The 22,871-nt window shown below is 35.2% G+C and overlaps 2 protein-coding genes across 2 annotated transcripts in view; both read left to right on the forward strand.

The window, feature by feature from the left end:
• Positions 1-22,871, forward strand: part of LOC144438298 (epithelial splicing regulatory protein 1-like) — a 143,871-nt gene that overhangs the window by 35,109 nt on the left and 85,891 nt on the right. The window lies entirely within an intron of this gene.
• The window catches only part of LOC144437523 (HEAT repeat-containing protein 3-like), a 17,471-nt gene continuing 4,061 nt past the window's right edge, over positions 9,462-22,871 (forward strand). The window contains exons 1-13 of the mRNA XM_078126465.1: positions 9,462-9,722; positions 10,338-10,510; positions 11,683-11,770; positions 12,376-12,467; positions 14,079-14,332; positions 14,831-14,976; positions 15,784-15,846; positions 16,382-16,481; positions 17,668-17,777; positions 18,208-18,270; positions 19,168-19,250; positions 19,675-19,811; positions 19,943-20,031. Coding sequence (XP_077982591.1) covers positions 9,570-9,722; positions 10,338-10,510; positions 11,683-11,770; positions 12,376-12,467; positions 14,079-14,332; positions 14,831-14,976; positions 15,784-15,846; positions 16,382-16,481; positions 17,668-17,777; positions 18,208-18,270; positions 19,168-19,250; positions 19,675-19,811; positions 19,943-20,031 — 1,551 coding nt within the window. The 5' untranslated portion in view covers positions 9,462-9,569. The remainder of the gene's footprint in view (positions 9,723-10,337; positions 10,511-11,682; positions 11,771-12,375; positions 12,468-14,078; positions 14,333-14,830; positions 14,977-15,783; positions 15,847-16,381; positions 16,482-17,667; positions 17,778-18,207; positions 18,271-19,167; positions 19,251-19,674; positions 19,812-19,942; positions 20,032-22,871) is intronic.

A 22,871-nucleotide genomic window follows, 5' to 3' on the forward strand; every position in this document is an offset into this window, starting at 1 on the left:
CATGTTCAGCTCAATCAGGCTTCTAAACCATAACGTAAGTGGTGGCTGATAGTGTAGCATGAATGCCATATCTTACAGAATAGAGTCTTTGTTCTACAAACTCGCTCGCAATTAAAGAGGTCAATATGTCTTTCCAACATTTAATAATGAAATGTTATTTCAAATGTAATTAAAGATAAAACAAACCAACCAACTAAATAATTACATTAGCGATGTCACCTCATGTAATGCATCGTGGAACAGGAAAACTAACTGACCAATCAACCAGCCACAGAACCAAAATCAATCAATCAATCAATCAATCAATCAATCAATCAATCAATCAATCAATCAATCAATGAATCATCAGTCAATCAATCAATCAATCATCAAACAACCTATCAAAAAACCAACCAACCAACCAACCAACAAAACAACCTACCAACCAACCAATCAATCAATCAACCAACCAACCAACCAACCAACCAACCAACCAACCAACCAACCAACCAACCAACCAACCAACCAACCAACCAACCAACCAACCAACCAACCAACCAATCAATAAACCTACAACTCAACCAAAAAAACCAAATCAATTAATTAACCATCTGTTTCATAATTTCACAATTCTTTTGCCATAAAAATGCCAAAATTAAATGTATAATGTAAAGTAGCCATAAAAAACACATCTAAGAAATGGACAATATCTTATAAATACAATAGGAACATTAATAATAATGAACATCACATTGTAATGTTATGTTTTTTAAAAAAAATCAAATATTGACAATAGAGAAGGTGGTAATGATATACAGTACTAACCAGGTAAGTTAATACTTAAAGTAATTATTCAACAAGTCATGTGGGGTGATGGTTCCTAAAATTAGAACCTGCACTATTCACAGTGAATTGCTAAGGCTTTTACTTACACAATCAGTTTCAATGTGGGAACAGACAAACACAATTAGTATTTAAATTCTGAGGACCTTGAGATGATGTGTAAGTGACAATAGGGCTGGTAATTATAATAGTTGTTTTCTTTCAGTTAAATCATAGACCCTACTGGAAACATGTAGGGTGGTCTAGGGTTAAATTGACTGTTTTCTGTGTCTACTCAATCTCACAAGTTTTGCTTTTTAATGGTATATTCATGTGAAATTATTTTAGACGTTCCATAATATTTCACTTAAAAAATAAAATCTTACAATTATGCAAGTAATTCAATGTTTGCATCAGCAGTTTAGTTATTATTCTAAAAATAACCCTTTCCCTATTGCATATTGTTTTCTTTCACCCATATCAAATTAAACCCATGGGAATTAATACTATACTGTTTACTTAATACAATAAGTTACCGATGTACATGCTAGCATTTAAAGTGGGCATATGGATGAGGATTGAGTATTTATTTTGGATTTTTAATTTATAAAACAATTTTATCATGGCTTCCAACTTGAAAAATAACTGTGACACAACATATGCCAAGTCATTTGTTTGTAACTCAAGATTAATATTAATAAATGAGTAAAAAAATTTGTTATTACACATATACGATAACAAATGTTTTTACACAGTTTTTGTCTTTTTCCAATGTATTAAAGTTACATAACTCACAAACACAGACTTTGTCAATGTTGTTTCACATTGATTTTTCCAGTAGGAAGCCATGATAAAATAGTTTTATAAATTAAAAATCCAACATAAATACCCAATCCTTATCCACATGGCCAATTCAAATAGTTTGCCAGATAGATTTTTTAAAATAACGTCAATACAAGTTTCCGTTCTTGTAATTATATGTCTATTTCTTTATATTTCAACATGTATTAATGATTTACATATGCATCAACCAAATTATAATAGTTAATTAATTAATTAATTAATTAATTAATTTATTTATTTTTTATTTATTTAGACAATACAGCTTAAACATATTTCTGTTGATGGTTTAGGAGTGGTTCACATTTCCTTGATCAACTCAATACTGTAATATTATAAACCCCTTAGTTACCAATGGCAACACAATTTGTGTATTCAGGAACATGTATATCCATGTATACATGTACCTAAACTCACATCTTATGGACTATAACTGAGAGTCTCATATGAATTGATTTCTTAATACAGTAGACTAATGTGGTGAAATGTATGAAAGCTGATGCACAAAATGACTTACCAGGGGGATCAACTCTATTCCATGTGAAATGCACGAAGGCTGATGCACAAAATGACTTACCAGGGGGATCAACTCTATTCCATGTGAAATGCATGAAGGCTGATGCCCAAAATGAATAGCCAGATCTAATAGCTATCCAACTATGTGGGTACGCAGCAAGAGATGTGGCCAAGAAATGTACAACTACTGTTTTTTTGGCTTCAGGAATACGAAGTCGTTTACACATCAGTATCATTATTGGTGTACGGAATAATCCCCATGTAATACCACTAATAAACAAATAAACAACAACATGAATATCTATCAGTAAACAAATAACAACATGAATATTTATCAGTAAACAAATAACAACATGAATATTTACAAGTAAACAAATAACAACATGAATATTTACAGGTAGACAAATTACAACAATAGGAATATTTATCAGTAAACAAATACCATGAATATTTATCAGTAAAAAAATAACAACATGAATATTTACAAGTAAACAAATAACAACATGAATATTTACAGGTAATCAAATTACAACAATAGGAATATTTATTAAATTAACAGATTAACTAATTTGAAGGAATCAACCAAATTTATCGAAATTATTTTTTTATCCAGAATGATGAGCTGGATTTTTTAAATTTGCATATTTATGATGAATCATCTTTCAAAACCGACAGTGTGTCCACTTCCTCCTGTAGGGTACTACAAGGTACAGTGATGCAAAATGTCAAGCTCTGCTAACTGTTACATGGTTTGAACCATTTTATTTTTAATAGGCATAACTTTGACAGCACAGATTTGAGTATTTTACTCCAGCTATTTAGACACCCAGAGACGGTAGAGCAACACCATTGTAGTTAGCTTATTCATCAGTTAAAAACTCATTTACACACACACACACAACAGATTCATCGCGTGATTTGCAAATACTACACACAGTTCAGTCAAGTTGAGCTTGTTTTGTGATCCTATTCTGAGTAAGCACTCTGCCAGAATCATATTATGACATCTCACATATATTATGAAACCTGGCCACTTGCCAGCCATCATCCCATAAACATGGTGAATCATTTCACAAACAAACAAACAAACAGACTTCTCACCTGATCATCAATGCAATGGCTGGCTGATACTGAGTCATAAGATAGGGTAATAAAAAACATCTCAATCCAATCTCCTCTCCAGCTGCTCTGGCAAGCCCAACTAAGGCACTCTGATGTCTGACAGAAGTAGGGTGGTGGCTATTGGCTATCTTTGCATTACCCTGTACCTCACCCCATCCAGTCATAATATCCCATGCTGCACAGAGACAAATCTCTAACAAGACTAAGGTAGCTGCAATAACACAGGCTGGCAGTATAGGATAGTCCTGTACATGAAAGGAACAAACATTGGCTTTTTATTCTTAGAGTCACAATGTTCATGCATGTGTGACTTCAAAACATGTCATAAATTGTCCCACACAATAAAGAAGCTATACACACCGGAACATTCATCACTTATCAGAGATGCGGGCACTAGTTCAGTTTACCACCAGTCTGGGACTATATATTGAAGTCACACATGTGTAAATATCATTACTTCACATATGTGGAGAAGACCTGAGGAAAGCTAGGAATTATCCAAGCATTTTGGTGACAGTAGTACATAGTTTTAATTCATACATGGATGAGTCTGCATCATGAGAATATGATGATGGTTATTCAACTTTACTTTGTTATTATGTCATTTTTTTATCATATCAATTTCTGATGAGAGCTTTAACAGTTGCTAAACATGTTTTAATATTAGCATTAATATACATTGTAAATATATATAAAAAAAATATTTCAAAATAAAATACTATTCACCACCAAACAACATTGCACACTGTGCACCTTTAAAACACCATTTTCTGTGATTACAAATTAATATATATATATATATATATATATATATATATATATATATATATATATATATATATATATATATATATATATATATATATATATATATATATAGGAAGTCAGTGGTAAGATATGTCCGTAGTACAGTGCTCGATACGTCTGCACGCAGAGCGGAGTATATGTTGAGGGTAGAAGAAAATCAAGTCGGGTTTTTCGTCTCTACAAGCCTGTTTCGTGAGTAAATCACTCGTCAGGAGATGTTGATGTACATCAACATCTCCTGACGAGTGATTTACTCACGAAACAGGCTTGTAGAGACGAAAAACCCGACTTGATTTTCTTCTACCCTCAACATATATATATATATATATATATATATATATATATATATATATATATATATATATATATATATATATATATATATATATAACATGACATATTTCAATAATTGCTCACAAACAAGTTTTACTAGTTTCTCATGAACAATTTCATGAATAGCATGTAATTGTTTATATATTTTTTTTACCATAATTAATTATGTGACATGTAATCACATCATACCTAACTTGGTTTCATAACATTATCTCTAAAAAAAAAATTAGGCCACTAAATCATTGAATTGAGTTGATGGCCTTACAGAACAGAGTTGTTAATATTAATTTATCAATATTTGTTAATCAAACACAACATTTATGTGTTACCAAGCATGACATGATGTGTCTGTATTAATATTATTTATTAACTTTGGTTATTTATTTTAGTATCAGTCCCTGGCTCTCTCCCTTCCCATTAGTATGATTAGTCCACAGACATGCCTGTCTTCAACATAATGGCTTGACAGTATAGCCCAGAGATTTATTTATTTATTTATTTATTTATTTATTTTTTTTTATTTTTTTTTTTTTTATTTATTTATTCATTCATTCATTTATTTATCGGATAAAGTGTAGTGAAAGACAAGCTAGATAGTAACATTCTCGCAAACCAGAGCTGTACATGTTACATTGTATTTCTTCCATTACACTTCGAACCAGAGTGACGGCGCGTTCAGAACGGTGCCGTAAAACAGGTCGTGGTTTGCGACGATGGGTAGCAAAGTCTTCCAATTTGAGTAAAGCCGATTTATGTACTGAGAACTTATGAAGTTTTCGAATGCCATCTCAGACGCTTGTTACTATTTTTCTTTTTGTAACGATACTTACATAATGGGAGACAAACACAACTGCCACATGTTTTATGAGAATACTTCATTCGGAGGCTATGCGTGTTTAGCAACCAAGTTATATAATGCTACACAGGTGAACTTATGAGACCAAAATGCAAATATTCAACCGTGAACGTTTGTGTTACGTATGCTTCACTGACGATGCAGAGTCATTAGCTTTGCGATGTCAAAGGCGAAACAATATAAGTCATGAACGCAATTGACCAAGTGACTCTCACGACAAAGTGACTCATGACTTCATTCAACACATTCTACATGTAGAAATATGGCGGTAATGTTATTGTAAACATGCTAGAACAGGATGACTACAGCAAATACAACGAATGTGTAATAGCTAGTTATCCGTGTCATGAAGAGACTCAAGTGTCTTTCAACTTCAAAGAAGTAGACTTTCTAAGATTTTTCAAAGTTTTTGACGTAGGCGAAGAGAACGAACACACTAAAGTGTTGGTAAATACGCGTTTTACATATTATATCGTCAAAGGTATGTACTGGTATACGTGCTGTCATCTACATTAACTAGAATCATTTCGGACACTGTGACTGTCCGGAGAAGGGGAATAGTGAGAATCGAGTTCCGACTTACACCGTCTGCAAGTAGGACTATGCTATAATATACTTATCTGCCCTTTATATTTTCAACAATAGCAGATTTCTAAAAGTAAATATTGAATGCAAATGTAAATATAAAAACAAATAAATTTGAAATTATAGATATCATAACCCATTAGGTTCGAGGACAGACACCTGGCATATTGATATGCATGATGTAGTATAAATGATAAGTTGATGTATATATTTTCAACAATTTACCATATCTTCTGACGTCTCAAATTGTTTTCATTGCTAGTACAACATTTCCACGTGTTCCAAGTACGACATTGCGACAAGATTTCATATTTCTGAGATAGAAATGTTATTAACGCTCGAAATGTTTTTAAAATGTGGTGGTATGGTAGACAACAGGAGCGCATAAAGGTGATAAGAAAGATGATAAAAACAGCGATTGATATGTTTACGAGGGCGAAGGAAACGCTAGATATTTACCTTATCTTGAACATTCTGTGTCTGAAAAACATCGCGACCAATTCCGACGACCAATTTGAAGAATTCCAACAAGTTCCCGATGTCGAACAAAATGGCCAATATTGTTGGGAAAAACATACAGTACGCCAACCTGTTGAGCCCCCACGATCGACCAGCGTAAGCCCATAGTGTGGCCAATACGAGGAGCGATGCGCCGTACAAGAGGTAGACTCCACTCATGTCTTTGCGGTACCCTAAAGTCAATCGGAATCAGTAGATGATGATTCACATACAGGTTTAGCACATCATTCACTTTTCCAATGAAACTACCCCTGAGGAAACTACGCGCCCAACATGTGTACTGGTGATATCTTTGCACATACGTATACAGTGACGACCTCGTTGTCCAAGAACATTCACATGAACTATGACCTCCCGGTTTTGAAAATATTAACTAGTACTTGCATCAAACATCGAACTCTTCTAATTGGTTATTATTATTTGCGACTGTCACGTCACAACGTTTACATGTAAGATTATTCGTCGCGATTGTCAGTCACGATATCTGCACACCGTGGAGTCAGTCTTTGAAAGGGGTAAACTTGAGTTATACTTATATACCCTGTCGCTAACTACCTACACGGAGATCGCCAAGTAACGCCACTGTTTACATGGTTTACGGTTACCGTACACTGGCCAATGAATGATGTTTAGGTGACGTAAATGAATAATAGTAGTACACAGGCGTTTCGGTCAATCAATCAACTGATTTGTATTATTGAAATCAGTGCAATTAACCAAATCTCAATAAATACTAGTATGTAATTCATCACTGACAATATATTGAAACTCGTGAATACAAATGGAAGGTTGAGCAACACAAAACTACATGTATAAACTGAATGGAGAACACAAGGGTACAAGCTGAGTTTATCCGCATTTGGGCATAGTTTTAGCTGCATATAATTTATGCAGACATTTTATTTATTTGTGTGATGGAATATCGTAATAATGAATTTACTTCTACTATTCTAGTAACATTTATATAGAGTGTCACCCCCGGGTCACCCCTAAAGGCCGGTTAAATAGATCCTACACGACTTGTAGGGTCTATGGTTAAAATCAAATGATATCGACATTCCTCAACAAGTATAGTCGATTTTCCGGTTCCAAGATGCATTACGAGAGACGACGTCGCTAGTCTTGTTTTGTCTTTATTACGTTTGAAACACGGTAGCGATGTCATACCCGCCTACATACATACAACACTAGGGGGGTATAACATCGCTACCGATTTTATAAGAATATCGCCAATCCCTATAATAACGTCATTGTTCTGTATTTGGACCGTCATAGACAAGAATAAAACCATTTAGGAAAGGAATAACAGTTTACAAGCGACTGTGGTTTGAAATAACATTTTCATCGGGAAATGATGGAAAGACACGTTAACCTATTTGATTTACGAGTGATTTAAAAACTAAACGCCATCACTGACAGAGGGGGATTTGGCTGGTGAACCCAAGGTGCTGTCAGGTGACAACCATCCTCCTGAGTAGCACGTGCAAACCCCTCAGCGAGTACACAATACATGGCATTGCATTGTATGGAGACGCGCAATGCATCTTGGAACCGGCAACATGTCTATTCGCTGGATGGATAGGTGGGTGGGTGGGTAGGTGGACAGACTAGACAGACAGACAGACAGACAGACAGACAGACAGGCCAGACAGTTGGATGGATAGATATATCATGGATGGATGGATGGATGGATGGATGGATGGATGGATGGATGGATGGATGGATGGATGGATGGATAGATGGATGGATGAATAGATAGATCTATAGATCTATAGATAGATAGATAGCTAGCTAGATAGATAGATCTATAGATAGATAGATAGATAGATAGATAGACAGACAGACAGACAGACAGACAGACAGACAGACAGTCAGATAGATAGATAGATAGATAGATAGATAGATAGATAGATAGATAGATAGATAGATAGATAGATAGATAGATAGATAGATAGATAGATAGATAGATAGATAGATAGATAGATAGATAGATAGATAGATAGATAGATAGACAGACAGATAGACTAGTCTAGATGCCAACTAAATACGTCTGGACAAAGTTCCTCAATCAGCACAAAAAGTCGTTCATCCAATCAGTGAACCCCAACTGTTAAAGTGATGTAAACCTCAAGTTGTATAAGTGTTGAGCTGACAAATATACTATATTTCGACATTACATAAATTAAGTACCCCAATAAACACTAACTTTATGAGGGCCTGTGTTATTGGTTAGAATTTTGTGATTTATTCACATGAATTCTAAATTGCATCTCAGGACTTCTAGAGTAACGAGTTTGACTATACTGTGAGTGGAGATGTAAATCGTAACGATACCGTGTATGAACTAATAGACAGACAGACAGACAGACAGACAGACAGACAGACAGACAGACAGATAGATAGATAGATATATGGATAGATAGATATATGGATAGATAGATATATATATAGATAGACAGACAGGCAGGCAGACAGACAGACAGACAGACAGACAGACAGACAGAGACACTGAGACAATCGGATGCTAGACACCTGTGCTAGACCTATGCTGGTTATCTGAAGATAGATACATCACCGTCACACGTAGATAATTGTATAAATATAATAAATAAATAATACGTGACGAAATTTAATAGATAAAAAAATGAATACAAGTCGAATACTTCGAACACTTTCGCGTGATGTCATGGTCAAATTAACTGCATTCTCTTTTCGCTGCAACGTCTGCTGATTGCAGTGATGACAAAAAGTGTATCCATTTTCCCGTAGTTAATGGTATTACATGTGTATTTACTAACAACACGTTTGTGAAGACAACGACAAACATTGTTTGTATCTGCCATGTTGGAAACACCCGCCATTTTGAAAACGAGGCTTTGACCTTATTTAAACAATATACTGATCTTGTCTTTAAGTCTTTCAATTTCTTTCTTACTCCTTTTAAATAACTAAATGAAAGTTGTATCATGTAATACAAACACATATTTGTAAAGAGGAAGACTTTTCGTAATTAAAAATAATGTTTTTTTTTCGTAACCCGGAAGTAGATGCTATTGCAGCATGGTTTCTGACTGTGGACAACGTGACTATTTTTGAACCCAGGATTTTGTGAATTCTCTTGTACAAGACAAAATACTTCGGAGTTTTCCGGAGTAATGTCCGTGTGCTGTTGGCATTCTGAAGTTTTATCATGGGTAAGAGCAAAAATAACAAGTTTAAAGTGAAAACGCCGCAACCAACAGGACTCCCAAGTATGAAAGACGCCGAGGCTGAAGAAAACAACGAATTGATGCAGACTCCACCCACGACAGCTCAAACACAAACAATAACACTTCTCGAAAAGGTAAGACTAAAATCACGCAACTGTATGTTCGTTTCTAGAAAATCGCGATGTGTTGTCAACTTTTCATTCCCCGGGACACTAATAAAACAGTGGTATTGAAGTACATCAAGGAATTGACATAACAATCTTATGATCCAGATGTTTCTAGGATGTTGGTTCCAAATTTAACCCCACAACCATTATTAAATGAATTAATAAAGATGGTGGGATGAAGTAAATAGAGATGAGAACAATATTCAGTAATTATCCTCTAAATACAACAACACAAACATAACCACACATATCTCCAATATTGTATTATCGATATTTGGAAAGCCTATTAAGCCCAGTGGACTAGTCCTGTGTCTTTGCAGACGGAGTACGGACTCAATTCTGACAATGTCCCTACAAACTAAGGAAAAAGGAGAGGCACATTGTCAAACTGAGTCCCAACTTACTCCCGCTGAAAGCAGGACTAGGAAAGGACAAGATTAGAAAGTCTTGTCATGAACATAAAGAAGTAACTTTGATGAAAAGTTACTTGTCCCATCACTTTAGACAGGTACACTAGGTGGTTTCTGTGGAATATACTATTTTTTGGTGGGTTGAATTGAGATGTCTGCATTACTGTTTCAGCTTCAAAGTCCAGATGATGGAGATCGGGAATGTGGATGTTCTTCTATAGCTTTGTCTGTTTTTGACAAAAACATGATTCCACATTTACTAGAAAATGATGTTGTTAAATGTATAGGACCTTTACTCATCGACAACAACTTAGCAGTACGGGAAAGTGCAGCCGGAGCTCTCAGGTTTGTGTTCAGTCTTAGAAATACTTTTATCTCATATACGAGTGTTTGAAGAAATTATAACACTGAGTCTGATTTACTGAAAACTGAACAATATCAAAGTGCATGCCAAGTACCATTAAAAAACTAAACAAAACCATAGTCCCTCTGTGATAGAGGACTGTGGACATGACTTAATTAACTCGTTTTTCACAACTTGTACTTTTTGTGTACAAACAAAACGCCTCTTTTAGGAAAAGGAATAACTTTATCTGTATTGGAATAACAACTTAAGTTTGATAGATTTTTGAACACAAGTATTTTTTAGATATGGTAATTTCAATTACAAGTGCTTCAATATCGGTGATTCATGTTTACCTAGTTCTGTATCACACAAAGTTGTAGTTTCACACATTGTATTCTGCACAATTTAAAATTAGATTGATATGTATTAACATCACAACATTTCAGAAGTGAAGCTGGAATGTTTCACTGAATAATTTCAATGTCATGTCTCTTGATAGAAATGTTTGTGAAGTATTGTTAGAACCATTTATTAGAACTATGTACCTAACAACGTTTATCTTGAATAGTTCTATAGCCATAATCGCGACATAGTATTATTGCACCAGCTTTTCATTCTTGTCTTGTTGTAGTCCCATCCCTAGAGATTTTAGGCCTAACAAAAAAAAATTGTGTGGTTCCAGTTACACTCAATTTTAGAATAGGTGGGGTTGGTAGATTTTTTTTCATGTGTGAGTGTCTAGTTCAGGTTTTCCATTGTTCTCCAAATGGTCTCTGTGTTGTTTATTTCTTCTTATCAGATGTACAGCCATTACAGATTGGAAGAATAGTTTTATATTGTCTTTTTAAGTTGATGTCAGTTTCTGCATCCTTCTTTCTGGCCACACATCACAATTTTCGCGATTTATTATTTTTTTCTCAAATACATAAAAAAAAGTTTGGGGTCGGCAGTGAAAATCTAGGGTCAGGTAACCGGAACCAAACAGTGTAGCATGTAAATTGAAGAAGATTTTGTGTACTACAAACATTATCATCAAAGTTGAAAAGGTTTTATTACCTTTTGATCGTTACTGACAATTAGGCCCCTCAGGTCACCCTACTTTTCCTTGGCTTTATAGCGAAGGAAATTATTATGGAATAATATGTAACTGTTGATTCATTTGTCTTTGTAGGAATTTAAGTGTGAGTGGAAGTCATATTATTTGTGAAAGAATGATACAGGATGATGTGATGACACCATTGGTTGCTTTAATAAAACAGGTAAAGTACTTCATTTCTTGTTAGTGTGCATTGAGTGTTCTTATATTTTATGTAGTGGAATAGACTACACGAATAACCTGAGAGACTAGGTGTTACTATCTTAAGAAGCTCTCTATACCATTTTTGGGTGTACAGAGCTTCTTGAGATAGTAACACCATGACAAGTGTCTGGGCTAAGTTAAAGAGATGGTAACACCGAGACAAGGCTTTCAGCTTGAGAGCTTCTTGAGATACAAGACAAGTCTCTGGGCTTGAGAGCTTCTGGAGATAGTAACACCAACACAATTCGCTGGATGTAGAGAGTTTCTTGAGATAGTTACACCAAGACTTAGGCTCTGGATGCTGAGAGTTTCTTGAGATAATAACACCAAGACAGTTCTTTGGATGTAGAGAGCTTTTTAAGATAGTAAAGACAAGTCTCCAGGCTACCACAAGATAACTCTATATTTGACCTCCGAGTGTAGTTTATTTGAACTTTGAACTTCCCAGGAACATTCAGGTTAAAGAGACAAACTATGGATGAGACAAACAATACCTTGTACCAAAAAAATCATTTCCGTTTATTTGTGTATATTCAATGCATTGTTTTGACATTTCTTTTCCAGTGTAACGACAACATGAAGCATGAATCAGACAAGAAAAAAGACTCAACTGTAAAAATTATGACACAGGCTGTACATTTACTGTGGAATTTATGGTAAGGAATCAAATTATATCTTTTAAAATTTTTGAAAATTTTGTAAACTATATTTTATATTCTCATGTATGTAATTTCTAGACATGCTTTTGTGTATTGTCTCAGACTAACGTTATTCTATTGTTTCGGAATTTTTTTCAGTCCGTAAGACAATTAGTCTAGCGGCTATCCATGGCTTTGAATCCTTCTCCATGTCTAGTGGAATCAGAAGTCATGAAAAAAAATTGTTCATGCAAATGAGTAAACCCAAAGTGTGACTGAATACCATCACAGCATAGAGACTAGATCAATAAAAGGAGGATGTTAATTTCAGTGTGGATGGCTTTGAATTTGAATTTCTTCTCTGGCTCCTTGTTCCTCTAGATGTGGGGAAATAGTCAAAGCCTTGGATAGCCTCCAATCTGATTAAAATCCGATGTAGATGTCGACTAATCGTTCATTGCTATTTTACCTTGGTTATTTTGACCTTCTTGGTACATGTTGATATTATTTGTGCACACACGCAACCGACAACGTACAAAGTATTTCAACTGTAAAAACATTCAGTGATTGTATTGCTATATATTTACGGTAATTAGGTTTGAAGTATTGTTGATATTCAATGTTTGTTGATGTTTGTTGATATTCAATGCGTACATGTATGCCCATGACAAGTAAGCCGCAACCTGATTGGTTGTGTGTCTCACTGAGCAGAAATTTGTTTGCATGTGCGCCAGTTCAGATGTAGAGGAGGCGATCAGGCTAAAAAAATGTAAACATGTACCAAGAAGGTCAATTCAGGCAAAATAACGAAGATAAAATAGCAATGAGTGATTAGCTGACATCTACATCGGATTTTAATCAGATTGGGATAGCCTCTAGACTGTAAGATAATATGAAAGGTCACAGTTACATATCAGATTTATCTGTCTAAGTACAAAATGTACAAATAAAAATCACACAAAAGATAGAAGTCAAGGAAATGGAGACTGATGTGTTGATTATTATTGTCCCCAGAGAAAAGGACACACTTCTGCAGGACTATATATCTGTATATACAAGTTTCATCATTGACATACTAGTAACAATTTACTGTTAATATTATTCTCTGTCTGTGTTACATTCACATGAATTGTCTGACTGAGCTGATGATGTGTGTGTGGTTCACCAGAAATTCTTGAATTACAACCATTCCTGTGATTTGAACTGTTTTATTTCAATGATGACAAGTACGTAATCATTGTATGCAGTATGAAATTTACACACTAATTGGATGATGTTTAGAGATATGGTCAACCTGTTGTCATGGTAATGTCCATGTTGCCGTGTAATCAACTTGGGAAAATGTAAACATACACCACCTGAGATCTATAGCCAGTTCAAGTGCTTGAATTAAGTCTCACAAATATTGAAGGTCGCTGTTTTTCGTATATATTGGAGTAAAAAAATATAATTTGGAATTTAGTTATTGAAAAATATGTACTTCTGAAAAGTCCATTATGCCTTTAATATTTGTATGGAACTTCTCAGTTTACTTTGGCCATTATTTGCCAAATTGGAGATTTTTTACTGCTAGGAAAACCACAAAATCTTTAATTCTAAACTTTTTAAGGTATGTATGTTTTATTACAGTGAGAGTAGTTCAGTAGCAGTGAATATTGTCAACAATGAAAACTTAGTACAAATCATCATGGAATGTCTGCACATAAACAATTATGGCATGGAGTTGGGAATTCCAGCAGCACAGTGTCTTCATGTTGTCACAGAGGAAAACAGTTCTGCAGCTCACATCTTATCTACTCCTGAGATGTTGAGTTTACTAGAAAATAATCTGATGTCTTCTGGTATTACTTATCAGTATTCACTACTTAGAGTCCTTGTAGCAGGTAAAACTTACCATTATTACTCATATATGAGAGATTACTTGCACTGGTGCAGACACATACTAGTGGTACTTGCGCTGCAGTGCTTTACCGAAAACATTACATTTGCATACCTGCATGCTGATATGCAAATGAGGACACCATCATTTGTTCTACATGAAAGCATGTGATCGCATAGTGTCATTTTGACTGAAATTTGTTGTTTTGGATATGTGTATAATGTAATAATAACAGAACCCCATGCCACACAAGTGCTAGTGTGAGTACTTGGGGGTGGGGGTGTGGGGGTGTGGGGGGGATGGGGGTGGGGAGGGTGGTATTTCGCTATGCTCATGAAAGTACTGACACAGAGAACATTGCAAGCACTTGTGCATATACCCCGAATACACCAACCACACTTGCATTCGCACACACCACACTTTCACTCGCACGTTATGGAGTTTTGTCATAGTATTCACTGCTTAGAGCCCTTTATAGTTTTTAATCCTCTTTACATTGTAGGGACATTGTACAATATAAGAAGTAGTATACCATCATCCAGTCAGAGTTGTACATTGCAGGCCATTGTTAAAGTACTCTCACAGACATTAGATGTAGACTGTATACAAGCTGTTGGTAGACTAGTATCTCACCTTGGTGCTGCTAATGTAAGTATTTGTACAGGAAAGAATGTTTTAAGACTCTTGGCTGTATTAAAAATAATGTATTACTATTCATAAAGTCAGAAAAGTGTAAAGAATAGTCCCAAAATGTTCACAGACATCTTGTTGGCATTGTCAGAGATGTAGTAAAAGAGATTTACATCAAGTACAGTGTAATATTGTGATGATCTCAGTTAAAATTTGAATTATTCTTAACAATTTCTGACTTTGTGAATAGCGATATTTTTGTTTTTGTTAAGTCTTCAAGCATTGTTACTGCTTTTTAGCACATGAAACTGCCATATGTTGTCAGTCAGGGTGTTGTTTGATTTAGAAGTTATCGTGAGTTGATGAATGGAGATAATTAGCTTTGATGATAGTATATGATGTTATGAACAGATTACTGAACAAATCAGAGACACATGGATGGCTGGCTGGCTGGCTGGCTGGCTGGGTGGCTGGCTGGGTGGGTGGGTGGGTGGATGGGTGGGTGGGTGGATGGATGGATGGATGGGTGGATGGATGGATGGGTGGGTGGGTGGATGGATGGATGGATGGATGGATAGATGGATGGTCAAATTTCTTCTCTTCAAAATATAAGAGGACAATAAATAGAATAACTTCTTTCATTTAGAATTTATCATATATCATAGTTTATTTCATGAGTACCGATAATGGATTTGCAATTTTTCCAAATTATTTAATTTCTTTGATTTGGAGCCATTAATCATATCACCATAGTTACCTTTTTGTTGTTCCTTTAGTTCTTGTACACAATGAAAACATTATCAACTCTGTTCTTTATTACTCTAGGGTGTCAACTGCTCATCATCTCATGAAGACACGGCAGCCCAGATGGTAACCGAGGCAACAAAGGTAGATTGTACACACGATATAATTATATTTTTGCTTTTCTCACAATTCCTGATTTACATAAGAAGTTGATTATGTAAATTTAGTCCACAGTAGACTTGGGGAAGTTTTGAATAATTTTTTTTTGACAGATGAGGTGAAAATTATTTCCCTATGGTTTGAAATTGATTCATTAAATGTCAATAAAATGAGTATTCTTAAATACTTGTTTACAATTAATAATTGTGTAAAGTTTCTTTAAGAGAGTATACCAGGAACTAGAGTGGATCCTTATGAGAGAGTAGAATTAATTCCTAATTGTGATACATGATTCCAAAGAAGCTGAGAAACAGATACATGAGATTAAAGGCCAGGGTATCAATCCCTGGTTCTTGCATTACTGTTATCATATCACTGGAGTGGTAAGGATTACATAGGAACATTCCTTTGTTCTTGCCCAATCTTTTCATTAGTTCTAATGGACAAAGTATTTTTCACACAAAAATTATAATCCTAATCTGAATTTAATGACATTGTGTCTATTCCATTGTAATAACAGGACTCCAAGGAAGCTGAAGAACAGATAAATGATATTAAATGTTTAGTAACATCTCAACAAGTAGCCTTGGAAATCACTTCTAATATTTGTGTACCGGATGGTAAGACTACACATCATGTTATTGTATAGAGAGTATCATTAGTCACTATTGTCAAAGTAGTGACAGAAATAGGTCCTCTAATGTGAAGGCCAGTATATGTTGTGCTAATTGGACATTTGTCCTACAATCTCATTAGTTCAGATTTTTGTACCACCTGACTTGTAACACATTGTCTTGTAAAGAGCACTGCAAATTGGATGTTTTCAAAACAGTTTGTAATGATCTGTCACTTGTTGGAAATTAACATCTAGGTTTTGAAATAACAATGTATTTTTCTCTACATATGAAAAGAGCGGATACTGGAGATGCTAAGTTATGGAAAGTTGTGTTTATGCAATATGCTTGACAGGCATTTAAATGGCAGCTGCTTCTTAGATGGAGTAATAAACAAGTTATGAAATATTTAACTTAAAAAATCCACAAATTATTACATATTTTAATGATATTTTTCCTAGGTTTGACAAAAATCTGCAATTAAATTTGTGGTACTAAAATGATATGATAACATTTAGAAGTCTAAAGAGAAAATTGTATCCCATGTGAGTTTAGCATGTCTGAAAAAACCCTGAAATTCTTGACAGTGTGTAATATTCCTTGCTTAAAAGTATAGGAACTTTTGAATGACAGATGCTGATATGTGCACATAAATATCAAATATGGATATTTGTACACCAGAGCTATATGCCACGTATATGGCTGTGTACCTAATATGGATATACCAAATATGGATATATTCACATATAAATACCAAATTTGGCTGAAAGTACATTTGAATACCAAATATGGATATATGCAAATAATACCAAATATGAATGAAAGCAAATTTGAATACCAAATATGGATAGATGCTCATACTATCAAATATGGCTGAAGATATATTATTTGAATACCAAATATGGATATATGTACATAATACCAAATATGCCTGAAAGCACATTTGAATACCAAATATGGATGAAAGTACAATTTGAATACCAAATATGGAACGTGTACGCTCACTTTATTTCCAAATGAACATATATTGTACGTATACTTTGAGTGCTAAATATACATGCAGTATTATTATTATGCATTCTTCAGTACAAAGTGTGGATGTATGTATCAGATGTATATGTGGAAGTATGAAATACCAGATTGTCAAATAAGTATACTTTGATATGAAATATATCTTGTATTTATTTTACAGATGATGATGATGATGATGACTGGGAGGAGATGGATGGTACAAGTAGTAGTAGTAGTAGTGATGACCAGGCTGATGATATGGAAGTTACTGAAAATGGTACACCTATCATGGTAAAAATCAATCTTTAAATTTGAATCATATTTGTCATTTTGATGTCCTTAAGGATGGCATTATTACTGAATGTAATAAGCATGTAGGAGTCATGAATATTCATCGTTCACTTATTGCATATGCATTTTGCTGAATCCCATGATGCAGTGTGGACCACATCAAAGATCCTCGATTGAGGCACAAGTTCAAATTGGTGTTATTCTGATATCACATGTAATGTAGGCGATATAAAATAATGAAATGACTCTCCAGAACTCAACGTTTATGAACAAGTCTTTATTTCCTGGAGCGATGTTCCCCTTTAAGTTCTATTTTTACCTAAAGGTGAGTTAAGATATTATTGCAGGTACTGAGAATTGTTCCTAATATCTGCTGTAGTAAGTACTGGAAACTTCAAATTTTGTTGATTTCTTGTTTTTTATTTTTCAGTCACCGTTGTGTTTGTCAGCTGAGATTCATACAGCACTTATAGCACAGAATGTTCCCAAGAAGGTAAGTAATAGTTGCCTAGTAACTCAAATTAAATTTTGCTTGTAAAAATTCAACCAAAATCAGCAATGCAATCCCCCCACTCCTCCCTCTCCTCTGACAACAATAATGACGACGACGACGACGACGACGACGACGACGACGACGACGACGACGACGACGACGACAACAACAACAACAACAACAACAACAACAACAACAACAACAACAACAACAAAGTGTAATGTATCAACCATGATATGAATAGTAAACCATCTTCAAGAACAGGTTAAAGTAATAAATAAGGTTTAAAATGTTACAGGTATAGTGTTAATTCTCTCATGTGTGATAAGCACAGTTGTGGTATCTGTATTCTGCTTCAAGTTAAATAGTTTGGTGTGCATGGTATCTTAACTCCAATTATTTGAGTTGGTTTCTGTATCTTAAATTTACTCCAATTTACATGTACATAAGTTGGTACATCTAATACTCTGTGGTATAAGAGTTGAAAGTTCTTTATTTCACTTTGTATGACTGGGGATAGAAGTGTCTCTACTACTTTCTAGGGAGGTATTTGCAGTATCTTGACTTTAACACTTCCCAGAGTTAACACTTGTGTATCCTCTTATGCCTTTTATCCCTAGAACAGAGTAAGTTATGTTATCTTTGTATCCCTTTAAAACAGTGACAATTACTTTGTTTGTTTACTCACTTTATACATGATGTAATTCTTTACAGACTTAATTCAGAAGAATAAGGATCTAATAAGTCGTTACTCAGAGTTTCACGCTTCGAGCGATCTTCAGACAACTAAATTGGGAATGTCAAAAATCGGTACATACACTTAATGTTTGTATGTATATATTGCATAACAAAATGGTCGGACTAAACTATTCCTTATTAATTCTTTATATATTTTAGGTTTTGGACAAGACACTGTTTGGAGACAAAGATACACTACAAGCCATTGCAAGTCATCCAAAGACACAGAGCTTACTTACAGGGTAAGTGACTCAGTACCTGTTGTTTGTGTATCTTATTTTAGGATAATGAAATTTGCTATGAATGTTCCTGAAGATTAAATAAATGTATAATTTACAACCTGTTATAGTTGCAGTCTAGTGTAGCCGAGACTGTAAGACATTGTTGTGTTGCTTGCCTTCACTGGCCTGCTCCTCAGGGTTGGATGATGTGTGAGGGCGCCCTCTCAAGACGTACGTACCTTACACATGCAGTGTGGCCCAGATGTTAAATTCTATATTCAATGTCCAATGGCTGAAGAGTTGGATACTATCAATTCTAAATTCTTCTGCTATGGTCAAGCATCAGTGGCTTTTTTCTTGCTGGTGCACCTCAAAATGGCGGAATCTTAGGAACTTGTCGTGTTGATTTAATTTGAATTAAAGATATTTTTGTTTTTATCAACAGATTACAAACCATCCAAAACAGAGCTCTTGTGTGTCTGCAGAATATGATATCTGTGATTGATACAGAGTCACTTGGTGGCAATGAAGCGCTGACTAAACTATGGCAGACATTGTTAGCTTTAGCACTAGAGAAGACTGGTAAGTGATGAATACTTGGATGCTAGTACTATTAAAGCCCTGATTGAACTTTTACAAAGAGTCAGCCCTGTGATAGTTCATATGAAATCTGAGATTCGTTCATTACAAACATTCTGTTCTTGTTACCACAGCAACACCCACCGATGAATACATAGAAGCCATGACTAGTGCCTTGAGAGCTTTGCTTCAGAAAATGGCCTCCAATGACCAAGTACCAGAGGTGAGTAAAAAATGGATTGTGAAAGTGAATGAAGGCTTTGTATGGACTTGATATCTAACTACCACCCTCACTGTTTCAGCTTCATTTCAAACATTTAGTGCCCGGCACTTACGCCATCACTTTCTAGCCTTCTAAGTTTGATTTAGTATTATGGCATACATGATACACAATTCTGTGTTGACTTAAAAGTGTGAAGCCGATAATTGGGAAAGTATTTTGGAAACTATTTGATGTATGAGTAATTGGAAAGATTCATCGTGGTGAGTAAACCACTCATAAGCTCCAAACCGAGTAGCGAGTTGCTACACAAGCAGAAACAATGACGACCTTTCAGTCTAGATGTATGAAATAAGATGATACACTGCCTGTTTCAAGTTACAATTCATCGGCTCTGTTTGATACACCCAATCAGAAACTGCATATGTCACACTTTCAGATAGCAAGTTTGAATGAGTACAGTTTCTTGCTACATTTTGTCAAAACAAAATGAATACGCCGTATTCCGGTTATCGAAGAAGACCCGAAAAGATAAAAGATATGATTGTTTGGCCACTAGGGGCGCTGTTTTAGAACCGGAAGTGAGGGCCAGAATTGTAGAGCATTGTTGCAAAGCATAGAGTCTATAGGCATCGTAACCACTGACTAAAGATTTTCTGTCATTCCCCGTAACTTTACGCTATAATATTGCATTATCGCCCATCAAATAACGAAATAGCAAATTAACCTCTTGTTCTCCTAATATTTCGCGTAAGTTTGGCTCTGCAATTGGACCGTGAGGAAAACCCAAAAGTAGCAACATTTTGAAACGGGTAGTACACTGACATCTCACTCACGTTTTCAGTGTGACCTCGTCCATTTGCGTTACCGTTGGAGAAATTGTAGCGATTGCTTCCAGTCAAACATCGGAACGGAAAAAGGTACAAACACAGAGGAAAGAACCCTCAAAATCACAATATACGCTACAGTTATTGCAGCTTGTATAAAACCAATCTGATTAAAATCCGATGTAGATGTCGGCTAATCGTTCATTGCTATTTTACTTTCGTTATTGTGCCTGAATTGACCTTCGTGGTACATGTTTGATCGCCTCCTCTACCGATCAGGACAAAAACGTAAACATGTACCACGAAGGTCAATTCAGGCAAAATAACGAAGGTAAAATAGCAATGAACGATCAGCCGACATCTACATCGGATTTTAATCAGATCGGTATAAGACATGGTATGATGAGTGAACCACGTAAACGTTACATGGAAGGCCGATTCATTGAAGGGGTGGGCGGTGTGGTACATCAATCACAATAACAATATTTATGATTCGTTGCCGACTTCAATGGGTTTTTTATACACTGATGGTCCCGAATGAAGAATAGCAAGCTAACCAAAGTGTGATAGTAAAGATGAGTATATCAATACAAATATGTTTATGCCAACTTATAACCAGTACATGAAATGTTTTTTTCCGGACAAAGTTTTATGATTTCACCCGTGGTGCTACACCACTGTTCTAATAAACAAGAAAGGCCTAAGTATGCGGCGACATCAGTTACAATATAAACATGTGGCTTGGTAATTGTCGACCGAACTCTCAATATTGCAATGACTGTAGCTGGAAGCTGTTCAATCTGATTAAAATCCGATGTAGATGTCGGCTAATCGTTCATTGCTATTTTACCTTCGTTATTTTGCCTGATATTATTTTTCTTGGTACATGTTTACATTTTTTAGCCTGATCGTAGAGGAGGCGATCAGGCAAGCTAAAAATGTAAACATGTACCAAGAAGGTCAATTCAGGCAAAATAACGAAGGTAAAATAGCAATGAACGATCAGCCAACATCTACATCGGATTTTAATCAGATTGGAAGCTGTTGTCAGATTTGAAATTTTCTAATCGTTCTTTTGTCAAGCAACAGACACCAGTAAGGTAAAGAAATATGTTTATCATGTCTACATCGGGTATATTTCGAAGGTCCTCCGTCCAACTTTCAATGTTTCCGCTGTCGATTAGTTCTATCTTTTGATGCTTGACATCCACTATTCGTCTCCTCTTCCGTTCTCTCAGAAAATTATCATTTTCTAGTGTTTCAAGACCAAGGTTGACAGCATTTCTGGCGATATCTAGTAGATTTAGAAGTAGTAATTTTCCACTCTTTTATGAATGCACGGGGTTCTTTTACGACCATTTTGTTGACAGCTTCATACATCGCCATACTATTAGATGCCATGACGAAAATTCTGGCCCTCACTTTGTCAGATATGGTGCGCCCTCTCGCGATACTTTCCTGCGAAACAACCGGAAGTTCGATAACCGGAATACGCCGTATTAAAGTGCCACCATGTAGACATCGACAGCAGATATCAAAACATTGTAACCTGCATGTTTATGTCTACTTGCAGTGTGTTTAAATAGTTCATTTTATGATAGACAAAATGTCGCAAGAAATTACGATCTTGCTGTCAGAATTAAAGTGTAAAATATACAGTTTCTTATAGACTTCTGCATGGTTGTATATGTTGTTCCTGTTCAGTGCCATAGAACATTACGTCGTATCGGATTTTGGTGCTGCACAAATTCTTTTGATTGATTGATTGATATCAAAGAGAGCCAGTGAACAGTAATTTGAGACAGGCTGTAATTCAAGGGTAGATACGATTTGATATAGGATATGATATGATGGGATTATTATCATAGAATTAGTAGATCTGCATTTAAATCCTTACAACAAATTTTTTGTTTTGCTTTGTCATCAGAAGATCTAGATTTTTAGCCATCATGCACCATGACAACAAAATATCATTCCTCATGGAGTTCAATACCTTATAGTTAGATATACCATATC

The sequence above is a fragment of the Glandiceps talaboti genome, chromosome 7 (genome assembly GCF_964340395.1).
Source record: "Glandiceps talaboti chromosome 7, keGlaTala1.1, whole genome shotgun sequence".
Taxonomy (NCBI): domain Eukaryota; kingdom Metazoa; phylum Hemichordata; class Enteropneusta; family Spengelidae; genus Glandiceps; species Glandiceps talaboti.